The sequence below is a fragment of the Cetorhinus maximus genome, chromosome 9 (genome assembly GCF_964194155.1).
Source record: "Cetorhinus maximus chromosome 9, sCetMax3.hap1.1, whole genome shotgun sequence".
Taxonomy (NCBI): Eukaryota; Metazoa; Chordata; class Chondrichthyes; order Lamniformes; family Cetorhinidae; genus Cetorhinus; species Cetorhinus maximus.
The window spans coordinates 47356476-47382537 of record NC_135887.1 but is presented as its reverse complement, the minus strand read 5'-3'; the positions used below and the strand labels follow the sequence as shown (position 1 = coordinate 47382537).

The 26062-nt window shown below is 42.4% G+C and overlaps 1 protein-coding gene across 2 annotated transcripts in view; it reads left to right on the top strand.

The window, feature by feature from the left end:
- Positions 1-26062, top strand: part of usp32 (ubiquitin specific peptidase 32) — a 243952-nt gene that overhangs the window by 116186 nt on the left and 101704 nt on the right. For both annotated transcript variants that reach the window (XM_078548648.1, XM_078548646.1), the window contains exon 5: positions 13360-13519. In XM_078548648.1, the coding sequence (XP_078404774.1) occupies positions 13360-13519 (160 nt within the window). The remainder of the gene's footprint in view (positions 1-13359; positions 13520-26062) is intronic.

Genomic DNA, 26062 nt, shown 5'->3' with positions numbered 1-26062 from the left:
TTTACTGAGGATTTTTTCCTTGTCACTTTAAATGTTGTTTACCGTTTAATTTAAATGCTTGATAATTTGATTAGCTAATACTTTTTTTTAAAAAGTGAAATTAGAAAAGCTTAGGAAATGTAAGTGGCAGAGCTGCTATTGATGTTATATGACCTTCTTCATTTTTTTCCTTTTTGTTGTGAAGTATGGGATTTCCCTGAGGAAATTCTGGGGAATTTCAATGTTTTCTATGCTGCCAAGGTGAATAATTCCTCTTGAGAAATATGTCTCTGCAATAGCATTGGTTGAATTTATGTCATATCAATTTTGTTTTGTTCAGCACTGGTCTATTATGTGTTCAAAAAGGTAAAACATTAAAAAATGTTCTCTTGTGTTTTTATCCTAGCATTTAAAATAAGCGAGTAGTCTCAAGATTGCAAATGTTGTTGCCTTCAGGCTGTAGAATTCCATGACAAATTAAATATTGCAGTGCTTAAGATTATGTGACCATTCCAGACTGAATCCTCAACAATCCTTTGACACTTCATCGCGCAGAAAATATATACCCCCTCCCAGGAACAGTTGGAGAACAGCCAATAATAGAAAGCAATCCATGTGAAAGCCTGCAAATGTAAAGGATGAGTTTCAAAAAAATTAAATCCCATAATAATTGTATCCCATCTGTGAATGCACAATTCTTTGCTCTAAATTAAACAATTCCCCTCTCTTCCCCGACTCCATACTAATCAAAGATGATTGTTTCCCCCACCCTATTAAGCATTCATGGAGGACTCCATTGGCTACCACAAAGCAGCATTTGTGACAGCTCCCATTAGCCCCACAAAGGATTTTGATGACCTCTTCTCCCGTTCTCCCGCCAACATCCATAAAGCAAAGGTATTTGAAAACTATCCACTCTACAGGCAAAAGTAAATCAGTCCACACGCTGAATGGTCAGAAATATGTTCATTATACACACACACACACAGACACACCTCCACCCACCACACACCTCCACCCACACACACACCTCCACACACACACACACACACACCTCCACCCGCACACACACACACCTCCACCCGCACACACACACACCTCCACCCGCGCGCACACACACACCTCCACCCGCGCGCGCGCACACACCTCCACCCGCGCACACACACACCTCCACCCGCACAGACACACACCTCCACTCGCACACACACCACCACCCGCGCGCACACACACACACACACACACACACCTCCACCCACACACACACGCACACACCTTCACCCGCACACACACACACCTCCACCCGCACACACACACACACCTCCACCCGCACACACACACACACACACACACCTCCACCCGCACACACACACACACACACACACCTCCACCCGCGCGCGCACACACACACACACACCTCCACCCACACACACACACCTCCACCCACACGCACACACACACACACACACACCTCCACACACACACACACCTCCACACACACACACACCTCCACCCACACACACACACCTCCACCCACACACACACACCTCCACCCACACACACACACCTCCACACACACACACACACACACACACACCCGCACACACACACACACCTCCACCCGCGCACACACACACACCTCCACCCGCGCACACACACACACACCTTCACCCGCACACGCACACACACCTCCACCCGCACGCACACACACACACCTCCACACACACACACATCTCCACCCCCACACACACACACCTCCACCCGCACACAAACACACACACACACACACACCTCCACCCACACACACACACCTCCACCCATACGCACACACACACACACACCTCCACACACACACACACCTCCACACACACACACACCTCCACCCACACACACACACCTCCACACACACACACACACCTCCACCCGCGCACACACACACACCTCCACCCGCGCACACACACACACCTCCACCCGCGCACACACACACACCTTCACCCGCGCACACACACACACCTCCACCCGCACACACACACACACCTCCACACACACCTCCACACACACACACACACACACACACACACACCTCCACCCACACACACACACACACACACCTCCACCCACACACACACACACACCCCTCCACCCACACGCAAGCACACACACACACCTCCACACACACACACACACACCTCCACCCACACACACGCACCTCCACCCACACACACACACCTCCACCCACACACACGCACCTCCACCCACACACACACACACACACACCTCCACCCACACACACACACACACACACCTCCACACACACACCTCCACCCACACACACACACACACACACACCTCCACCCACACACACACACACACCTCCACCCACACACACACACCTCCACCCACACACACACACCTCCACCCACACACACACACACCTCCACCCACACACACACACCTCCACCCACACACACACACCTCCACCCACACACACACACACACCTCCACACACACACACACACACACCTCCACCCGCGCACACACACACACCTCCACCCGCGCACACACACACACCTCCACCCGCGCGCACACACACACCTCCACCCGCGCACACACACACACCTCCACCCGCACACACACACACCTTCACCCGCACACACACACACACCTCCACCCGCACACACACACACACACACACCTCCACCCACCCACACGCACACACACACCTCCACTCACACACACACACCTCCACCCACACGCACACACACACACACACCTCCACACACACACACACCTCCACCCACACACACACACCTCCACCCACACACACACACACACCTCCACCCACACACACACCTCCACCCACACGCACGCGCACACACACACACCTCCACACACACACACACCTCCACCCGCACACACACACACACACCTCCACCCACACACACACACCTCCACCCACACTCACGCACACACACACACACCTCCACACACACAGACACCTCCACACACACAGACACCTCCACACACACACACACCTCCACCCACACACACACACCTCCACACACACACACACACCTCCACACACACACACACACACCTCCACACACACCTCCACCCACACACACACCTCCACCCACACACACACCTCCACACACACACACACCTCCACACACACACACACACACACACACACACACCTCCACCCACACACACACCTCCACCCACACACACACCTCCACCCACACACACACCTCCACACACACACACACCTCCACACACACACACACACACACACACACACCTCCACCCACACACACACACCTCCACCCACACACACACACCTCCACACACACATATCTCCACCCACACACACACACATCTCGACCCACACACACACACATCTCCACCCACACACACACACACCTCCACCCACACACACACAATCCTCCACCCACACGCGCGCACACACACACACACCTCCACACACACACACACACCTCCACCCGCACACACACACACACACACCTCCACCCACACACACACACCTCCACCCACACTCACGCACACACACACACACCTCCACACACACACACACCTCCACCCACACTCACGCGCACACACACACACACCGCCACACACACACACACACCTCCACCCACGCGCACACACGCCTCCACCCACACGCGCGCACACACGCCTCCACCCACACGCGCGCACACACGCCTCCACCCACACGCGCGCACACACGCCTCCACCCACACGCGCGCACACACGCCTCCACCCACACGCGCGCACACACGCCTCCACCCACACGCGCGCACACACGCCTCCACCCACACGCGCGCACACACGCCTCCACCCACACGCGCGCACACACGCCTCCACCCACACGCGCGCACACACGCCTCCACCCACACGCGCGCACACACGCCTCCACCCACACGCGCGCACACACGCCTCCACCCACACGCGCGCACACACGCCTCCACCCACACGCGCGCACACACGCCTCCACCCACACGCGCGCACACACGCCTCCACCCACACGCGCGCACACACGCCTCCACCCACACGCGCGCACACACGCCTCCACCCACACGCGCGCACACACGCCTCCACCCACACGCGCGCACACACGCCTCCACCCACACGCGCGCACACACGCCTCCACCCACACGCGCGCACACACGCCTCCACCCACACGCGCGCACACACGCCTCCACCCACACGCGCGCACACACGCCTCCACCCACACGCGCGCACACACGCCTCCACCCACACGCGCGCACACACGCCTCCACCCACACGCGCGCACACACGCCTCCACCCACACGCGCGCACACACGCCTCCACCCACACGCGCGCACACACGCCTCCACCCACACGCGCGCACACACGCCTCCACCCACACGCGCGCACACACGCCTCCACCCACACGCGCGCACACACGCCTCCACCCACACGCGCGCACACACGCCTCCACCCACACGCGCGCACACACGCCTCCACCCACACGCGCGCACACACGCCTCCACCCACACGCGCGCACACACGCCTCCACCCACACGCGCGCACACACGCCTCCACCCACACGCGCGCACACACACTCTGTTTACATGTATTCCACAACATGCAAACCTGCTTCACCTGAATACAGATGTCTGCCTCACCTCCCTATGTCCAATGTCACGCAATATTGACATTGTTGGTGTTTGTGTAATGGTATGTACCTTTTGGTGCCATAATAGAGACCTTTTTGCTATTTCATCTGTTTCAGTTTACCTGTCCATATCATTGACTATGATTAGTTCATTAGTTTATAAAGTGTAATCATTTCATAAAGAATTATTGTACACCAATGAATTTACATGATCATTTAATTTCTTGGTCCAATTGGCAATTATAATCAGAGTGAACTCTGAACTGTTGGTTTGAATTATTTCATTGTATTGCAGCCTCCTCTGAGGTAAAGTTTAGCCCTTGCATATGAAGGTATGGCTGAAATGCAGACACAGCGCAGTTAGTGAGTGATGGTCAAGCCTTCACCTGGAATTGAGGGGATACATAGGAGTCTGGAACTTGTTCCTTGAGGCTCATTTGGCGAAAGCTGCCCTCTGAGTAGGGTGACTTTCTCACACCCCCACTGGCACATTCACTGGCAGGGCTTGTAGGGAGTGCTAGTGAGTATCACTGACCTGCAACCCCTGACTTTGAATAGAAATTCGAGAGCTATAGGACTTGGATTTCCATTGGTGTGGTTGCTCATCTGGAATATCCAATCAAAGAATTATGCCTGTTAACACTGCTTAATGGCATGAATCTCCCAGCCTGTATTAAGATTTGTGTCAACTATGTACCATTATAAATTGTGATGCTGCAGGTCATGGATATTCTATATTTCTCTTTGCACTTCCTTTCCCAAGAATTCTTTGGGTAGGTTTTTCAGGTTGACAAGAGGGGGTGTGGCCCACTCGCCGACGCGTAAAATGACGCGGGGATACGTTGGGCTTGCATCCCAGCATCACCCGCGCCATTTAGATTTTCAGTTCAGCAGTCGCGCAGCCATTAAAAAACTAATTAACATGATTGATGGACCTGCCCGTCCAACCTTATGGTTGGCAGGCAGGCCGGGAGCCCAGGCGGGCTTCGGAAAAAACATTAAACGTCATCCACGGGAGGGATGTGGTTTCATGAGGGTATTTAAATTTTAATTAAATGTTCAAATAAAAGTTATGGACATGTCCCAACTCGTGTGACAATGTCACATGAGGGAACATGGCAGGAAAATTTTATCACCTTTATTGAAAGTTTTAAATTGGAGCCGACCTCCAAGGCAGCACTTTGCCTCAGGGAGATCTGTGCCCCCCCACCACCTGCACAGGGAGCGCACAGCACTTCCTGGCAGACGTCACACTGGGTGGGCCTTAATTGCACGTAAAATGGCGGCCCCACCCAGACCTGCATTTCAACCCCCCCAACCCCCCAATGGGGGGAAAATGCTGCCCTTAAAGTATATTAATAAGAGGGCATTGATTAAATGGCTATTAATCCACTATTTGAGGTTGAAATGAAAATTGGCAGGCAATTGGTGTGGCGTGGCCAACACAGCAATGGGACTTGCTGAGGTTTGGGGTGCAGGCGGAAGGGCTTTTGATGATCTCAAATTTGTGGGGAGTGGAGTGTGGGGGCCATTGGAGAGTGCGTTGGAGTGGTTGAGTCTAAAGGTAACAAAAAAAGCAAATTGATCTGAATCCTTTTGAATATTCTGACAGCCAAAGTCCATTGTACACAAGGTCTACAATAAGTTAATTCCTGCCTGGTGCCTGGCTACTCCATAAACCACAATTATGAAGGAGGAAGTTCTAAAGAATATCTTGCACAACCCAGTACAGAAGAAAATAGAAAGCAAAAGCAGTGGTGCATTTGAGTGCATAAGTTGTTATGCCTCAAAACAATTGAGCTCATTAGGCATAAATAAATTACTCCTTTGTTTAACTTCATTACATAGATTCTAACAGTTAATTTCTTCATGTGGACAATATGGGCTCTTAGAAAATCAATGTCAAATGTGGAACTGAGCTAACTAGCAGGAAAGTCCTCAAAATGAGCCCAGTTGTATGATCTCAGTAGGGTTGGCAGGAAGGGAACTTCCACATCCTGAGCTCAGGAGCGAAAAAAAGTCTGATCACTCTTCCCAAATCTCTCCTGCAAAATGCATGGATTCAGGCACTGGGTGAGGACCAAATCTGCCATGGTGCTTCTCAAATCACTTGAGCAAGGATCATCACTTTGTGACAGGCATCCAAGTAACGATACCCAGCAAGACCGGATGGATAAAAACGGTTAAACGGTCTTGAGCACTGCCAAGAACTCTCTCAAAGAAATTGAATGTAAATTTAATTTAAATTCTATTTGGTGTCAGCTGTGACTCAGTTGGTAATAGTCTTGCCTCTGACTCACATGATTGAGTTCAAGTCTCACTCCAGGACTTGAACACAAAAATCAAGGTTGACATTTGAGTACAGAAGGATTACTGACCTATCAGAGGTGCCATCTTTCAAATGAAACATTAAACTGCGATCCTGCCTGCCCCCTCGGGTAAAGGATGCCATGACACCTTTTCCAAAAAAAGAGAAGTTATTTCTTTGTTCCTGACCAACATTTATCCCTCAATCAACATCACAAAAATAGATTATAAGGTCATAATCACATTGCTATTTGTAGGAGCTTGCTGATTACAAATTAGCTGCCATGTTTTCCACATTGCAATACACACTGCACTTCAAAAGTCTTTCATTCTGTTCAGCCCTTTGGGGTGTCTGGCAGTTGTGAAAAATGCTTTATAAATGCAAGTCCTTCTTTGATGAATAGCTGACACTTGGATTGGTTAAAGATACCATAGAAAACTTTGGTGACTGCAGACCACCTTAGATTTTTATCGTGAAACCCAGCTTAGCTGATGTCTGGATTGTATCTTACAACAAACTGACACCACATGTCATATTCAACACTGTTGTTCTGCAATTAATCATGCATAATAGAAAAGGATCTCACCTGAAAATACATCAGTGTGTCTAATATCTGCATTGACCAGGCCTCCATTCTTGTGATTTATTTTTTGTGGTATCCTAAAGGAACTTGGATAACCTTGAGAATTCCAGAGCCAGAATCAGGCACTGAATTATGATCATGATCCTCTTCATCAGCTCCACCTTAACTTCTAAAGTTCAGAGTCACACTGCCTTCCATTTGGTTGCTCACGAATCCAAAAAATTCATTTGAGCTAATCTTTAAGTAGCAGGAGCAGTAGTATAATAGAATTATATTCTGTTGCTATCCAAAATATTCCTCCTCCACTCACATACTTGATAGACCTTGATTTAAAACTGAACCACAATTATGAAGTAAACACAAGATGCTGGAAAATCTCAGGCCTGGCAGCATCTGTGGAGAGAGAAACAGAGTTAACATTTCGAGTCCAATATGATGATTCTTCAGAATTGAAGAAGAATCACATTTGACCCAAAGCGTTAACTGTTCCAAAGAAGCGTCATATTGGACTCCACATTAACTCTGTTTCCCTCCGCAAATGCTGCTAGACCTGCTGAGACCAGCACTTGTTTTTGTTTCCAATCTCCAGCATGTGCCGTATTTTGCTTTTATTTTAGTAATTATGAAGTATTTATTTTTAAAAAGCATTCATTTGTGATATTAAATTGTCCTCTTTAAAAAACAATTATGCTTTTTTATATTAGAAAGAAATAAAAAAAACTCCAGATTAATAGTGAAGAAATACCAGTGCACTATGTTTGAAGCCACTGGGTTAGAAGCAACATTAAGTGGCATTGGAACTTGCTGGTTTTTGAATGCGTTACGAGTTGTATTTTACAGTTTTGAATGTTCAATTTTGCAGACAAGATGAGTGAATCCTGAGAAATGTTATCTTGGGGGTGTGACTCAAATATAGTTCATATTGCTGAGTTGAAAATATGGTATGTTTGCCTGTAAAGATCTGGAGTGTCACCAGTTCTTGGTGGTTCAGAGCCAGTACTACTACTATATCATTCTTGTTGTCCAGTGACCAGCTATGTTTAATTTCCCTAACTACTACTTCACCATTACTTGCCTCCACTAGCCCTACCCTGCTCTGCATTACTTTTCAGAATATCAATTTCCAGGTATACAAGACCTTGCTGTGCATGACCTCACAATGGATAAATCCATCAATATTCAGATGCTAATAGAAATGTGGTGTGTGGATTGGCAAACCATGTAAATTTTTAGCATGCTATTTCCAGAGCTAAGCTTCAAACATGGCATTCTATCCATTGCCAAGACTGTTTATATCCATTTCTACAGCATGACCCATCTCATCCACACTGCTGTTGAAACCCATGTTCCCGCTTGTCATCTTTAGATATCTCAATGTCTTCCTTTCTGACCTCCCACCTTTTCATTGACTACAATTGTACAAAGCTCAGCCAAATATATCCTGCCCCACTTGGTGATCGTGCCAGTCTGTGGTGACGTGCATTGCCTCTCTGTCTCCAGCATGTTGAATTTGAAGTCCAGGAGCAACCAGGTACACTGCAGGCCACAATATTTTCTGTTATTAGGATATAGTTAAGGGCTTTTGTTGTAAGATCTCAAACTGAACACATTAGACACTGCTGCTCTTCCAATTAGAGAAACACCCAAAAACTACTAATATTATGGCAGAGAAGTATGAACCTAGTAAATTCACAATACTTTTTTGGGCTGGATTGGAATGTAGACATTCCATGTTTTGTTTCTCCCAAGATGTTCATTGTATCTCTGCTGGTGCTAACCATATAAATGTGGGCAGAATATGGATGTTAGTCTGTGATGCTGACACAACCAAAGCAGAAGCAGTAACAGAGGCATTGAACATGGTTTAGTAATGTTAATTCATGTTAAGTACAAGGTGGCAAAGGGTCCAGTTTATTTCTGTCTACTTAAAATACAAGTGTGAACTTGTGTTTTATTTTTTAAGATCTGGTTATGTTCTTGCTTTTAAAATTGACTTGACTCAGCGCTCTCATATTATTACTACTACTATAACAGTCAAATCATGTTATGTAATTCTTATACCACCACAAAATATCCCTTAAAAGAATCCTCAAATATTGTTGAGGGGCAGAGGGGTGGAAACATGCAAAAATATTCCTGTCAAAAGGGTTTACTTTGTAGTCAAGATTCCTTGTTATTGAAGTGCAGATAACCGTTTAATTTACCTAACTCTGAAAGATTTGAAAGCTAAAAAAAATGCCTACTGTTGAATTACCTGGTATGCCAGTGCATCTGGCAACAGAGCACATGTAGAAAGTCAGCTTCTTTAAAATGAAGATTTCTAAAACAGTAATTTTATAGCTATAAAATTCACTTTGTTAGTCTAGACAAATAGTTTTCAAATTCACTGTATGTGCTAAGTATCTGCTTCTAAAGTTCAGAAGGTTGAGGTATGTGGTCTTGTGAAGATTATTCTCTATGCATATTGTTGACTGGCCACATTTACTTTTCCAGCTTTACTTTTGGACCATAATTAAGATAAACTTGATCTAAATGGATTGCACCAGCCATTGGTAATTAGCTTTATCAACACCCTCAGAAATTTAAGCATGCTTTAATGGTGCAGTCTAAATGATTTTGTTTACAAATCCGTGCACAGTAAATGTGTTTAATGCAATTTATACTTTTAGTTTGAGGCTGAAGTTTTGAAGTGTTTGGTCCATTCAAAATGAACTAATTTCAATAAATATTTATCAGAAGTTGTTTGAAATCCATCATCCACACTTGTTGTATGAAGGTCTTGAAATTCCTTAGAACTCTACAACCAATTATAACCTGGCGCAATATATCTAGGAATTTAGTTTTTATTTCACCCACTAACACACTGCTCAAGGAATGAGTCACCTCGAGTCCATTATTGATTTTTGATTAAGCTTCTACTTATAGACATCTTCCTCCTATGTTTTCTACTGCAGATTGCCCTCTGCCACTCCACCTCCCACCCCTAAACAACAAGATTTTGCTGCAGCATACTGAAATCTTGTATGTTTCCCTGGCAAGCCATGCTTTCTTCTTATTGTATTGCACAGATATTCGGATAGCAGATACTATATTTATTTTCATGGCATCAAAAAAAAATCAAATGCCATAATAATTACCAGATTGGTCTCCTGCCTATACTTTCTCAAGAGAATTCACCACAAAAGCCTATTTTAGAAATTTAGTTTTACATCTCTATTAATATTGCAAATATCAGCTTTTCTGAACTGGAGATTGTAAACAGTTTTATATTAAATATCTTTAACATTAAAAACTATTGAAAACATTGTTTAAATAATCGTTTTTCAAACCACATTGCCGTCTGCCCAGTGTTAAAAGGAATGTGCAAGTTACAGAACCTGAGATTCAAAGCTAAGTATATGGAATAAAACTTTGTACCCTGAGCAACATTTCCATGTAAATTACTATTATAGTGAAGTTAAATGTGCTTCACAAGTTTCAGATCAACTCATTAAAAACATGTGCGGCACCATGGTAGCTATGGCTACTTAACGCTGTTTTTAATTTTACATCAGTTCCATTTTTCAGTGCATGCTTGAATTTTTTTTAAATTCATTCCATGGATCTGGGTATCAAGAGCAAGGCCAGCTGTTGTTGCCCATCCCCATTTCCCTTTGAGAAGATGGTGGTGACAACTGAGTGGTTTTCTAGGCCATTTCAGAAGGCAGTTAAGAATCAAGCTCATCACTGTGTGCCTGGAGTCACATATAGTTCAGTCCGGGTAAGGATAGCAAATTTCCTTCCCGAAAGGACGTTAGCGATCCAGTTGGGTCACTATTACTGATCCTAGCTGCTGCTTCCAGATTTATTTAATTAACTGAATTTATATTCCCCAACTGCCATGGTGGATTTGAACACATCTCTGGATTACTAGTCTAAGCCTCTGGATTACTGGCCCAGTAAGTATGTAAGAAGAAAAAGATTGGTGAAGATAAACGTTGGTCCCTTAAAATCCGAAACGTGAGAATTTATAATGGAACAAGGAAATGGCAGAGCAATTAAACAACTACTTTAGTTTTGTCTTCACGGAGGAAGACAGATAACTTTCCAGAAATGGTAGGGAACCAAGGGCCTAATGAGAAGGAGGAATTGAAGGAAATTAGTATTACTGAATAAACAGTGCTGGAGAAATTAATGGGGTTCAAAGCTGAAATCCCCAGGGCCTGATAATCTTCATCCCAGGGTACTAAAGGAAGTAGCCATGGAAATACTGGAAGCATTGGTTGTCATCTTGCAAAATTCTGTAGATTCTGGAACAGCCCTGGCAGATTGGAGGGTGGCAGATGCAGCCCCACTATTTAAAAAAGGAGGGAGGGAAAAAATGGAATTACAGATCGGTTAGCCTAACGTCAGTGCGAGGGAAAATGCTAGAGTCTGTTATAAAGGATGTGCTAACAGGACACTCAGAAAATATCACCGGGATTAGACAAAATCAACAAGGATTTATGAAATGGAAATCATGTTTGACAAACCTACTGGAGTTTTTTGAGGACGTAACTAGCAGAATAGATAAGGGAGAACCAGTGGATGTGGTGTATTTGAATTTTCAGAAAATTTTGATAAAGTCCCACATAAGAGGTTAGAGTGCAAAATTAAAGCACATGGGATTGGGAGTAATAAATTGGCACGAACTGAGAATTGGTTAGCAGACAGGAAACAGAGTAGGAATAAATGGGTCTTTTTCGGAGTGGCAGGCAGTGACTAGTGGGGTACCGCAGGGATCAGTTCTTGGGCCCCAGCTATTCACAATATATATCAATGATTTGAATGAGGGAACCAAATGTAATATTTCCAAGTTTGCTGACGACGCAAAACGAAGTAGGAATTTGAGTGGTGAGGAGAATGTTAAGTGGCTTCAAGGCGATTTAGACAGATTGAGTGAATGGGCAAATACAAAACAGATGCTATATAATGTGGATAAGTGTGACGTTATCCACTTTGATAGGAAAAACAGAATGGCAGAGTATTATTTAAATGGTGATAGATTGGGAAATATTGATGTACAAAGGGACCTGAGTGTCCTTGTACACCAATCACTGAAAATAAGCATGCAGGTGCAGCAAGCAGTTAAGAAGGCAAATAGTATATTGGCCTTCATTGCGAGAGGACTTGAGTACAGGAGCAAGGCTGTCTTACTGCAGCTATACAGGGCCTTGGTAGGCCCTGGAGTATTGTGTGCAGTTTTGGTCTCCTTACCTAAGAAAGGATATACTTGCCATAGAGGGAGTGCAACAAACGTTCACCAGACTGATTCCTGGGATGACAAGATTGTTGTATGAGGAGAGATTGGTCCAACCAGGCCTACATTAACTGGAGTTTAGAAGAATGAGAGGGGATCTCATTGAAACATATAAAATTCTGACGGGGCTGGACAGACTGGATGCAGGGATGGTGTTTCCTCTGGCTGGAGGATCTAGAACAAAGGGTCACAATCTCAGGATATGGGCTAGGCCATTTAGGACTGAGATGAGAAACTTCTTCATTCAGAGGGTGGTGATCCTGTGGCATTCTCTACCACAGAGGGTTGTCACTGAATATATTTAAGAAGGCAATAGATTTCTAGACTCTAAAGGTGTCGAGGGGTATGGGAAGAAAGCAGGAGTATGGCATTGAGATAGGGGATTAGCCATTATCATTTTGAATGGCGGAGCAGGCTCAAAGGGCTGAATGACCACCTTTTTTTTTCTATGTAATATAACCAATGTGCTACTGCACCCTCCTATAAAAGTGATTATGATTACTTTGTAGATTTTGTAGATACAATTGTAGTTTAAAATTTTGCTTTTATTTCAGGGAGAAAAGGTAAATTATGAGAAGTTCAAGAATTGGCTCCTTCAGAATAAGGATGCGTTCACATTTGCTCGATGGCTACTGTCGGGGGGAGTGTGTGTCACCCTTACTGATGATAGTGATACACCTACCTTCTATCAAACTCTGGCTGGAGTCACTCATTGTAAGTATTTTTTTCAAAAATGTGATGAATCAATGATTGAATTAAGTCTGCTGATGTCCAAGTGCATTGGCATCTACGGTGGTTTTTGAAGTGTTAGCGTTTATTAAAGTCAACATGCAGGCCTTTTTCTTTCTGTGAAGGGTCACATTGATTTACAAGCTTTTTGTTACTACATGCTGCTTGCTGTTTTCTGTTGTTTTCTCTACAAACAGCTAGCTGAAAAGGTCAGCATTTGTTCATCATAACACAAGAGTAAATGTGGCTAGAGTCAACCCAAGGAAGGAGGCGTAAAATTTTCACTTCCCATTAGGGATATCAGTGAAGCAAGATGTCAGTGTGCTGAGTGTCATATTTATTAAGAACACAATGCTTCTTGCTGCTCATTGACACAAAATTTGAGCATCTGACAATGGTAGTAAAATACAGACATTCTACTTGTATTTTTTCAGCAATTTTTAATGTTCACTTTTCTATTTACACAAAGAATGGGGAAAAATGGGTATGTGGTGGAAATGTCTTGCTTCAAAAAACAAAGCTAATTTTTTGTCTCGTTGAAGTAATGGAAGGTTTGTAGACTATGCCAATGGAAATGCATCTAATTTCCAAAGAAAATTGAATAATCTTGAGAGAGATTCTGTCAGTACATATCTTGTAAGCTTCCAATTGAAGTGAAAATTTTTGTGCACCAGAGCTATTCTACTTCAGTAAAAGAAAGTCCAACTGAAATGTTAATATGTGCTAGAACATGAGTGACCTTGAAATGTTGACACACTTTTCAGGAATACAAAAAATTTAACACATGTAACACCTGCAAAATCCATATTGATCAAATAGAGGTTGAACATTCTAAAGTGACTTTGAAACCAACATAATTTGTTTGGCCAAAGGTGGTTGTAAATAAATAAGTCTTTGAAGTTAGTGTGCAAGATCCTTGTCTATTATGAAAACAGACTTTTGAGTGGCTCAGTTGGAGATTGCAAACCAGATGGAGATCTGGAGATAAGAGTAGCCATCACAGTAAATTTGAGATTGTAAGTCTAGTAAACTGCAAAGAAGGTAGTAATAGACAAATTGGTAGAATGGGCCAAAACGTGACAGATGAAACTCAAGGCAGAAATGTGTGAGATGATATGTTTTAATAGGAAGAATGAGGAGAGACAATACAAGCTGAATGGTAAAATTTTAAAGAGGCTGCAAGGACAGAAAGATCTGGTTGGTATTGGTTGTGCACAAATCTTTGAGGGTAATGGGGCAGGTTAACAAAGCAAGTGGGATTCTGGGTTTTATAAATAGATGCACATAGTATTAAAAAAAAGCTTAAGTCCATATAAAACACTAGTTCAGATTCAGCAGGAGTATTGTATCCAATTCTGTGTGCCACAATATAGTAAAAATGAGAGGATACAGAAGAGATTTACTAGGATTGTTCCAGGGATGAGGGGTTACAGCTATATGGATTAACTAGAGAAGGTGGAGTTGTTATTCTTGAAACTGAGACGAATGGGAGATTTGATGGAGGTGTAAAAAAAATAATTAGAGTTTAGATAAAAGGAAATAAAGAGAAACTGTTTCCAGTGGCTGAAAGGTCGATAACCAGAGGCACAGATTTAAGATGATTAGCAAAGAATTAGTGAGTTGAGGAAAGCGTTTTTATGCAAAGTGCTTAGATTTGAAATGCACTGCCTGAGGTTGGTGGAAACAGATTCAATAGTAGTTTGTAGGAATTGGATAAGTAATTGAAGGAAAAGAAATTGCAGGGTAAAGAGCCCATGAGTCGAACTAATTGGATTGTTTTTCGAAAGAGCTGTTGCAAATTCGTTGGGCCAAATGGCCGACTTCTGCTCTGTAGAGTTTTATGCCATGGAACAATTAGTGGCGATCTCTTGGTTGTAGTGCACCAATTACATTCCAGAAAAAAAGGGCTTTAATCTCTCAAACTTTTTTTAATGCGAATATTTTTGTGGGAAATTAAAGGAGATCTTTGTACTTCAAATGCCTTGTACATGCCATAGAAAGCATTAGAGCAAAAGTAAAATGAATTGGATGCTGGAAAACTGAAATCATGGGCGGGATTTTCTGCACCGCCCACCGCCGGGATCTTCTGGTCCCGCCTTAAATCAGTGGACTTCTTGCTGGGGCGCTGCCTCACCCAAGGCTGGTTCCGTCCGCGACAGGGCCGGAAAATCCCAGCCAAAGTATTTTTTTGTTTCACCATTTTTAGAATGGAGATTCATTTAAGGCACTATCCAGTTATTCCAACAGTAAGGTTCCTCTAAGATTATAAGCATCATTTACATATTGACCGCCATGTTATTTTGAAGAAGCTACAGCAGGAACTACCACATGAGTTTGCATATCTGTAAATTATAAACTTTCACATTTGTGACTAAGTCTTTAAGGGAAAAACCCTACAAAACTGCTAAAAGACTGACATTCTATCATTGAATGGTGACTTAAATGATTAACAAAGCGTGTAATCGAATAAAAGAGGTGACTTCACTTTCATGTTTGAGTTTTTGTGCAACATATTTTCTTTTGTTCAAAGTCACTTAAAGTCACTGGCCTGAATTTTCCCATCGGCGATTTGGGGGCGGGGCCCGCTCGCCGACGAGAAAATGACGCGGCATGACGTCGGGAGGAACCCCTGACGTTATCCCGGTCCTTTTAAATTTTTGGGAAAGCGGGCGGACAGCGAAATCAGCTGTCCGCCCACCGACCTGTCAATGGCCAATTGAGCCCATTGACAAAGTAATTAAGATAATTAAAGACCTGCCCGTCCAACCTTAAGGCTGGCGGGCAGGCCAGGAGCCCCAGCGGGCTTCTGATAATACATGAAACCTCATCCACTGGCGGGATGAGGTTTCATGTCCGTTTTTAAAAACTTTAATACATTTTATGTGATATTTATGAACATGTCCCATCTCGTGTGACATTGTCACATGAGGGGGACATGTTAATTTTTTAATTTTTCTATTTTTAAAGTTTTCTGGACTGTCAGTGCTTTCCCTGAGGCAGCACTTAGTCTCAGGGAACACTTTGACAGCTTAGGATCTTCCCCCCCATCCCCCTGCACAGGAAACACACAGCCCTTCCTGTCGGGCAGGCCACTGTCAAAATGACGGTGGGCCCTGTTTCGGTGGTGGGGCCCACACGCCCACCAAGGGCAAAATTCTGCCCACTGTCATAGTCATGACATCTTGAACTGACTACCGACTGAGGGAAAATCTAACTTAAATATACTGTTCCAATCTTTTAAGAAAAATCAGAACAAAAAACAATAAAAACTATTTATCATTGCTATATTAGATGGTCAACCATTCACAGTTTGTCAGTTACAAAGGATGAATGCCCCACTTCCTCTGAATAGTTTGAGATTTGAAATTAATACTTTATCTTTCTAGCTATCATGAACATTACTGGACAGAGTGATAGCAGTGACTCTCTATTCAGCTGACACCGACAAATAAATCTTCTTTTGTTTGACAGGAAGAAATTGCAAATGCATTCTAATGGCTTTGGCATACCAGACTATAATGTGTGTTCTCTACCGAAACAGCTTTCAGTCGCAGCTTCGCACCATTCAATGCATTTCACTTTTGGATATTTGAGCTTAGCCACACATCTTCCCCTTGACTGAAACTGCTGTACCAATAAATAACGGCGAGCACCATTGGCCTCACTGTTATTCTAGCTGGGAAATCTAGGCTATCAGAAAAAATAAAAGCTTCTGATTTCCCAAAATTCATATCTTTATGTGGGGGGAGGTCTACCTTAACAAAATTTGTATACTCATGGTTGGTTTAGGCTTGTCGAAACCCTCTAAATTGGTGCCGTGTAGCACATTCTTTTCCCTTGTGGCCTGGTCAGTCATTCCAAAACACGTCTTAAGCATGCATTCCAGAAAGTAAGATATTTATTGGGAAAGCACATTACGTTCACACGATTGGGGTCTTTGGTATTAATTGGGAACCACAGCTCTGGGGTGGTTGCAACCCAGGATTGCTTGACACTCGCATTTGTTTTATTTCAGTGTCTTTCACGTAGCCACATTAAATAGGCCTCCAGATGATTTGGAGTGAAATTCTGAGTTTCTATGGTGATCTGTTCTTCCTTATGGACTTTAATGAGGGGTTCTTTATTGTTCTTTTTTGGTTCAACCTGCCTGGAGTCAATTTTATATTTAGATAGCTTTTTTGCTTAACATTTGTGCTTTACTGCAAGGTCCACTGTTATATATTTTACTAGTTTGTTTGTGCCCAGAGGGATTCCGAACAAAGGAAATAGTCTGCCTTTATTCACTGTATAAAAACCTTCGCTGTTGCAATGGAAGCACTTTGTGTCTCATGCCCCTCATATAAATTCTAGTTTTCCATCCATGACATTACCCTAAAGAATCTATTCTATATGCTCTCCATGGCTTCAATGTCCTTTCTTTAATGGGACAACCAAAACTACACAAGGTATTCTAACAGTAGCCTAACAAATACTACTTATAAATTTATGATAACTTCTGGCTTTATCTGTCTGCACTTTTAACATTTAAGGGATTTATATATTTGAACGCCTGGTTCTCTGCCTGTCTGTCGGTGCAGCTGAACATTATAAATTGGATATGGCAAGGTGTGAATTGACACTGTAGCTACACTTTGTAAAACAATAAACCACAGCTTCAGTGGGATATTTAATTATTTGCCAATTTCCATCTGGGGTTTTCTTCCATTGTAGTAGCAAGTTGAGGCCCAAGTCATTAAGTGAATTCCACTGCCGGGGATTGATATTGCAACTGTATTGATCTTTTTCTGTTTGTTAATCTGCACGTTTGTTTGCCACTTGGATAACTTTGGGAATCTGTAGCTTGCATTTTCAACAAACCTGATGAGAACCAAAATTGACAACTTGTGGCTAAGAACATTTTCATTTAAACTTTTTATTTAGTAATCTGATATCACAATGCTGAGCGCATCCTAACAGTGTTAAACACAGTTTGGTTTTTCTGAATTATTTTTGTGGATCTGCAAATCTACTGATTTCAGTAACTCTTGTGCTGCTCAACCTGACATGATATGAAAAAGGCTTGCTGTAATTTGACAGTATTGAGAATTATGGTATATTCTGATGGGGGAAAAAATAATTAATTAGCCTGGATTTTGGGATCAATAATAAAGGGATAGTGCTTTCGCTCATTTGAAGGATGCTGCCCACAAAGATTTAGCGGGCTGTGTGTTGTCAATTTTCTCTATTAGAAACTATTTTCATTCTGGCATCATCTGTTGGGGAGTCTGTCATCTACCAATAATGAACTCAACAAGCAGACTGAGCAGCTAGCCAGAATGAAAAATTCTCACAGATAATAAACCAAGTAAAATTGCTGAATTCATTTTTTTAGGCTTTTTTACAGAGCGCAAAAATAAAAGCTGAGAGAAACAAAGGAATTGAGGTAGAAACTGAAATATCATAAAACTTTTTTTTTAAAAGTTCTATTTAAAAAGCCTGTGAAATTTTGATCTTGGAATGTATACTCCAGATGTCTAATATTAGTTTTTTGGGGCCAGAGAGGTTGTTTAGCAATAATTATAACCTTGTATGTCACTTAAAATCTGTCACACCTCATTCAATAAGACTAACCTTTTTCAATGTTCTTTTTATACCAAGAAAAATGAGTTTAAAAAGTTGATAATGTCAAATTGCTGTTTCTGTACTGAATGCATTTGCAAAGACTGCAATACTGCACCCTGTGGAGAAGCAGTGTATCACTGACAACAACTTCTGGATTTCTGCGCTTAACTGTCAAAATTTGCTGCCAGTTTTAAACAGTAATGATGGCAAATGATGGTTACTCCATCATGACAGTGGTGAATTCCAGGCCATTATATTTATTTTTCTGTTGCCTCTTCTGGCACATTATCACCTGGTTCCTTATTGGTCTAGCTTTACTGTTGAGAGGTGCAGACTGTTCCAGACAACTATCAGTGACTCCTATAGTGAATGCTGTCAGATATGAGGAACTGCCCAGGTTGACATTCCTTTCCAGTAATCCTGCCCTCACTTGACGGAAGATCAAGTCTTGAGGCTTGAGCATATCTGGAATGCAACTGGTTTAGCTGACACTTGATCTGTCTGGAACGCATTAAGGGCTATCAGGCCTCACTTTCCTCTGTCAAAACTTCTCACTAATGCGGAATCAGCCTGGAAAGCAAGAATAACTGCTGGACTATTATTTTCCTTCACTACCCATCTCTTGAAACCGCCCTCATGTCCAACAAGGAATGTTGAGGTACCCATGAACTAAACAGAATCGCTGAATTGTTACAGTGCAGAAGGAAGCCATTTGGCCCATCATGTCTGCACTGGCTCTCCGAACAAGCATTATGACTCAGCGCCATTCTCCTGCCTTTTCCCTGTTACCCTGTGCACTGTTTCTGTTTAAATAATTATCTAATGCCCTCTTCAATGCCTCAATTGAACCTGCCCCCACCACACTTCAAATACATCCAGACCCAAACACACTCGCTGTGTGAAAAAGCTTTTTCTCATATCGCATTGTCTTCTTTTGTAAAACACTTTAAATCTATGTCCTCTCATTCTCCATCCTTTTACAATGAGAACAGTTTCTCCCTATCTACTGTGGCCAGCCCTGTCATGATTTTGAATACCCCCGTCAAATCTCCTCTTAGCCTCCTCCTCTCCAAGGAGAATAGTCCCAACTTCTCCAATCTAACTTCATAACTGAAATTTCTCATCCCTGGAGCCATTTTTGTAAACCTCTCCTGTACTCTTTCCAATGCATTCACATCCTTCCTAAAGTGTGGCGCCCAGAACTGCGCGCATTACTCCAGCTGAGATCTAACTAGTGTCCTGTACAAGTTCAGCATAACCTCCTTGCTCTTGTCCCTATTATGCCCCTATTAATAAAGCTCAGGATATTGCATGCTTTATTAACTGCTCTCCACATGTCCTGCCACCTTGAATGATTTGTGCACATATGTACCCAGGTCCCTTGCACACCTTTTATAATTATACCCCTTATTTTATATTGTGCCTCCATGTTCATTTGACATTTCTTTGTATTGAACTTCATCTGCCATCTATTTGCCCACTCCACCAACTTGTTTATGTCCTTCTGAAGTTCTAAACTGTCCTCCTCACAGTTTACAATGTTTCCAAATTTTGTATCATAAGCAAACTTTTGAAATTGCTGCACACCCAAGATCTAGATTATTAATATGTATCAGGAAAAGCAAGAGTCCCAATACCGACCCCTGGGGAACTCCACTACAAACCTTCCTCCAGCCTGAAAAATATCCATTAACTATTACTCTGTTACCTATTACTCAGCAAGTTGTGTATCCATGTTGCTACTGTCCTTTTCATTCCATGAGCTATAACTTTTCTCACAAGTGTGTTGTGTGGCACTGTATCAAGTACCAACAGTTCATCCAATTCCTTATCATTAATTTTGAACCCTTGTAGTGACAGAGTTTCTTCCTCTGTCACCATGGCTTGGGGAGCATCTGCCTCCCTGTTAAAGACAGATGCAAAGTATTTATTTAACACCTTAGCTATGCTCCCTGCCTCCATGTGTAAATCCCCTTTTTGGTCCCTCTAACTTGTAGCACTGAGATTCAGAAAGTGCTGTGTTTCTTTCTCAAACACCCCTTTGGCCATCAAGTCAAACCTCTTCACAGGCTACCCCTACCCACTCTGCGATTGCATCTTTTCTTTCCTTCTCCTATCTTCCCTCATGTCACCATCTGAATTCATCCCTATGTTTCCCACAACTTCCTGTTTGACCAGTCAGTTGTCTTCCCTGCCACAAAATGAGCCATAAATGAATGACATCTTCAACTTTTCTTCAGCCTTTCACATGATCAACCATGCCGCTTTCTGTGGTTCAGCTCGATTTTCCCTTGGTTGATTCCAGACTTGCCTATCCGATCATGGTTCTATTGCATCTCCAGCAAGAACGTCTTCTTGCCAACCCCTCCCCACCCACCCACCTTTACTTATGGAGTATTCTAAAGATCTATCCTTGCTCTTCATATGCCTGCTTACCCCCTTGGTACCATCATCTGCAGTCATTCGCATTCACTAAAAGAAACCCCAGCTGTACCTGCCTACCACTTTTCTTGTTCCGTCCGCTGCTTTTATGTTGTCAGACTGGTTATCCAATATCCAGTCTTCAAAAAGGCACAATTTCTTCCAGTTGAACGTTGCTACCAATTTCATCTCCTGTGGAATGGCATAAGCCCTGGCACTAAGCTGTGAAAGGAATGGACAGTAGAAGGTTTAAACAGATGAGCTTGAAAATATTTGTCCTGACAGCTGTTATGAAGGCTTCTCATAAAATTAATTATGGTGTTTTCAGCAGCTGGTAAGCTTCTGTGAATCACTCGCAGACCAATCTGTTCTGATTCTTTTGATCATCTGATTATGATTCATCTCATAATGCAATTTGATTTCTCTGCCATGAGAGATCATAAATAGTCAGTTTGATTTATATGTCATCTTTGAGTAGCTGAAAGAGGAAACAAGGATGTGGAGGAATTCAGTAAGTGCATCAATAGATGGGTTCCCAAAATTGAGTTGTGGGATATTCATCTGAAGCTCCTCTGTTTACTGTTTCAGCAAGGGTTAAATGAGTTAATGCCTCCACTAAAGTAGGTAGTTGCAAATAGTTGCATTAGGCGTTCATTGACTAACATCCCACAAGATAATCGCAAATTGTATGTCTTTGCATGATACCGAATGGTATTTACAGTACTTGTGTGCACTTTGTGTAGTATAATACCACCAATAAAGAAAACGTAGAGTAAAAGTGTTCCACAGATAGTCAAGAGGAAAATAACCAATAGTATATTTATCTTGCAGAAGTTCTTCTACCTGAGTTCCAAAAGGCTTCAAATATCTTCACTTACTGCCTTGACCTGCCAGTAATATGGAATTTTTCCCCTGCATAAGATGGACAGGTTATGTTTTCCCTTTTTCTTTTGGGCTTGGTGATCCAATAACCCAATAAAAAGCAGGTTTTGAAACCTCTGATTAGTTGGAAATAAGACAGTTTCATAATAAGGATTTTACAAATGAAGTGTGATGGGGAACAATACAGGAAGTATGTGCAGACTATGCATAATAAAACTATTATATATTAAAATCCCTGAGTAGGTCACAACATTCCATTTCAAACTATTTTGAAAAGTTATATGTCAAACTCCATCAATGGGAGAACACACTACAAATGTACATATTACCCATTTTGACAGTAGGTAATGCTGTAATGGGAATTTTCGGGTTTAAATATCTTAACGTTAGCTACAAACAATAGCAGAAGATTATATTTAAAAATGTCTATATGTTACTGTTTGAGCTTGTGTGCAATTACCAGCCCTGCCCTGCAAATATCAATTTAGAAGTGCATAACATTTTGAATTTTGTTATGTAATTTAATTTATCCAAGCTGATTAAGGTGATTAAGTGTTTTAATTTTTTTAAATCATTACCTGTTCTTCTAGGCTGTGTACCACCCCATTTCACTATTCATGTGTCTCTATTGTTGCTCTTTTTGCTCACAGCCCCTCCCATTGATCAGTTATCTCTGCTCCACCCCACCCCTACAACCTTGTCTACTGCTGGAACCATGTTTCTCGGGCCTTAATTAAGCCTAATCCATTTATTCAAGTAGACCCTCAGCTGACTTCTCTTCAGTTACCTTGTGTAAACCAATAGCTACTACCTACTTGACACCATTGTCTTTTTATAGTTCCCACAGGCCTGGCAAAATCCTAACAGTGATCTCTTCCTTCCCCATATTCCTGTCCCCACTGATCACCATCTGCATTACATAAACCTGGCCTGAGGTTGCAGTGCCTTTGAGGAGAGTGATATGCAATAACTGCAAGGCTGTTAATTATATAGTTACATATCATACTCGTGAAGTTTATCGAGTCTTATGCTGTATGTTACGTAATTACCAAGAAAGATATTGATATTTAAGCAAGGTTTACTGATAATATCAAAACAAAAAACTGCGGATGCTGGAAATCCAAAACAAAAACAAAAATACCTGGAAAAACTCAGCAGGTCTGATAGATCTGCGGAGAGGAACACAGTTAATGTTTTGAGTCCGTATGACTCTTCAACAGAACTGTTGTGTTGAAGAGTCATACGGACTCGAAACGTTAACTGTGTTCCTCTCTGCAGATGCTGTCAGACCTGAGTTTTTCCAGGTATTTTGTTTTTGTCACTGATAATATCTGCTATTTTGAAACATTTGATAGTGCAGCATGCAATTGTATTAAATCCAGTAAACATTGCTGTAAGTATTGTAAAACGAATAGAACCACCTGCAGCTTAAAGATGACCATGACAAACAAGCGGGATGTGTGGATTCCATCAACTTTATCTGACTAAAAGTATTAGATAATTCTGTTGACCCTGTGCTAGTTTTGAGTGTCAGCCAAAAGTCTGCTATTGAGCCAAATTGTAGAAACAGTTTGATATGGCGTCCCTGTTTGTAATGAAAGCATAAATCAAGTGCATTATGTCATACATTCCATTTAAATCAGTGTTAAAAACGTACGATAACCTGTCCCATGCTTTTGGTTTGTAATGTTCTTGATTTTTGACTTCAAAATCACCTTTATTGACTTATAGGTTTTTCTCCCTCACTCCAACACACGGATGCATGGAATTTATTTTTGGCAAGGGCAAAAGTTAATTGTTTTGTTTGTATTAAAATTGGGCTTTTACCTGGCTACATTTGAATTCCTGTACTTGAAAGTTCAATTAATTGATAATATCCAACTTTCAGAGAGCAACACTAATACAGCAATTTAGATAAATGGAGTTGAAGTGTTTGTAGATTAACATATGGATGCAATGCCCTGTAAAGTTCAGCTTGGTTGCAGAAAGGGACTGGCCTTTAAATTGATTTTAGGAGTGATAACTGCAGTGCTCTAAAGTTCCTAAATCTGCTTAGGTGTTCAGTTATATGTATAAAAAAAGTCAAGGTCGACAAGCAACCAGTGTAATATGACAAAATCAATATCCACTTGTGCAAGTTAAATAGAAGTTTTTCTTTTGTCCCTTAAAGTCAGCAGAAAGGATTTTGACATCATATGCCAATTAGAGAAATTGCTTGTGCAATCTAATCATCGGCCTGTCGAGTTATCCTCTTAATTCCTGAAGCTGTATCCTGAGCAGATGGATTTTCTCCATGTAACCTTCTGGCCATCATACTGGAATGCCTCATTTTGCTGTAGAAATGACAAAGATTTAATGTGTATAACTTGGGTGTACTTTGGAGTTTTATTGTCTTCTGCAGCTGGATAAACTTGTGCCTTCATTAAGTTTGTTTCAAAGGACACTTTGGTTTGAATATGGTGGATATAAATTTTAGACAAGTATCATCGGTGCGAGTTGGATTATGGTATGCCTGTACTGCTGCCTGCCTGAAAGAATAGCTCCTGCAGGTGGGTGAATGAATATACATATTAGGCCCCTGCAAGTAATTGTACTTCCTGAAGTGTAACGTTGATTTTGCTAAGAATGAAATTCAATTCACATTACAATATAAGAAAGTTGCACTTAGTTATCTGTGTAACATACCGTTGTAATGATTGTGAAATTCCCATGAAATACGAAAAGGCTGCAGTTCATTCAAGTTTATTACGCAATGGAAATGAAACATAATACTGAGTGCCTGTTAATTTTGTTTGTGTGACTTTAGAGATTTAATCTTGCAATGCAATTGGAATTTTGGCATAGTCTGTATTTAGACTAATGACTTCAGTTCTTCACCAAAGTTTCTCAGCGACTGTTGTGCAGTAGACTGTGTTGATCATACACAAATGTATGCATGTATGGACAACAAACAGCATACTTGTATTTCTCTATTGCTCTTCACGTACAGAATGACCTTGCAGCACCTTAGGTGACTGTGGACAAATAAATGGATTGAGGGCCAGAGGAAAAGCAGGACTTGGGGGATACAGTGAAAGAACAGTTAAAGAGAAGGGCCTTTATGGGTAAAGCAGAGAGGGAAGTTATGAAATGGAGGTATTGAGGAATGGAGTTTTAGAGGGCAGGTTGCTGTAGCTGAAGGGAGTGACCACTAACGTTAGAGAATTGAGATATATGCCACTGTTGGTAGAGCAGGACAATGAGGAGTAAGCCTGTATCTGAGAAATGAAAGGGACATATGCCTATAGAACATTTGATGGGGTGGTTTAAACCATGAACAAATTTGAAAGTGAGGGTAAGGCTCTTAATTAATTTGGTTATTGGAACTTAACAAGGCCAGGATTGATGGATACAAGCCTTTGTATAAATGAAAACATGGGTTTACTGGAGAAACAGTAGATCTGAGGGCTACTTGTAGGGTTAACTACATGCTTTTAGATCATGTTGATATGGGGAAGCATGAAAATGTTGGAGAAGGAAACCACAGATTGGAGCTCAGGGTGGGCATGGGAAGAGGAGGGTTGCAGGTGATGTAATACCAACAATGTGAATGGGCCATGCAAGGTCAGAAAGTCAATAAAAAAC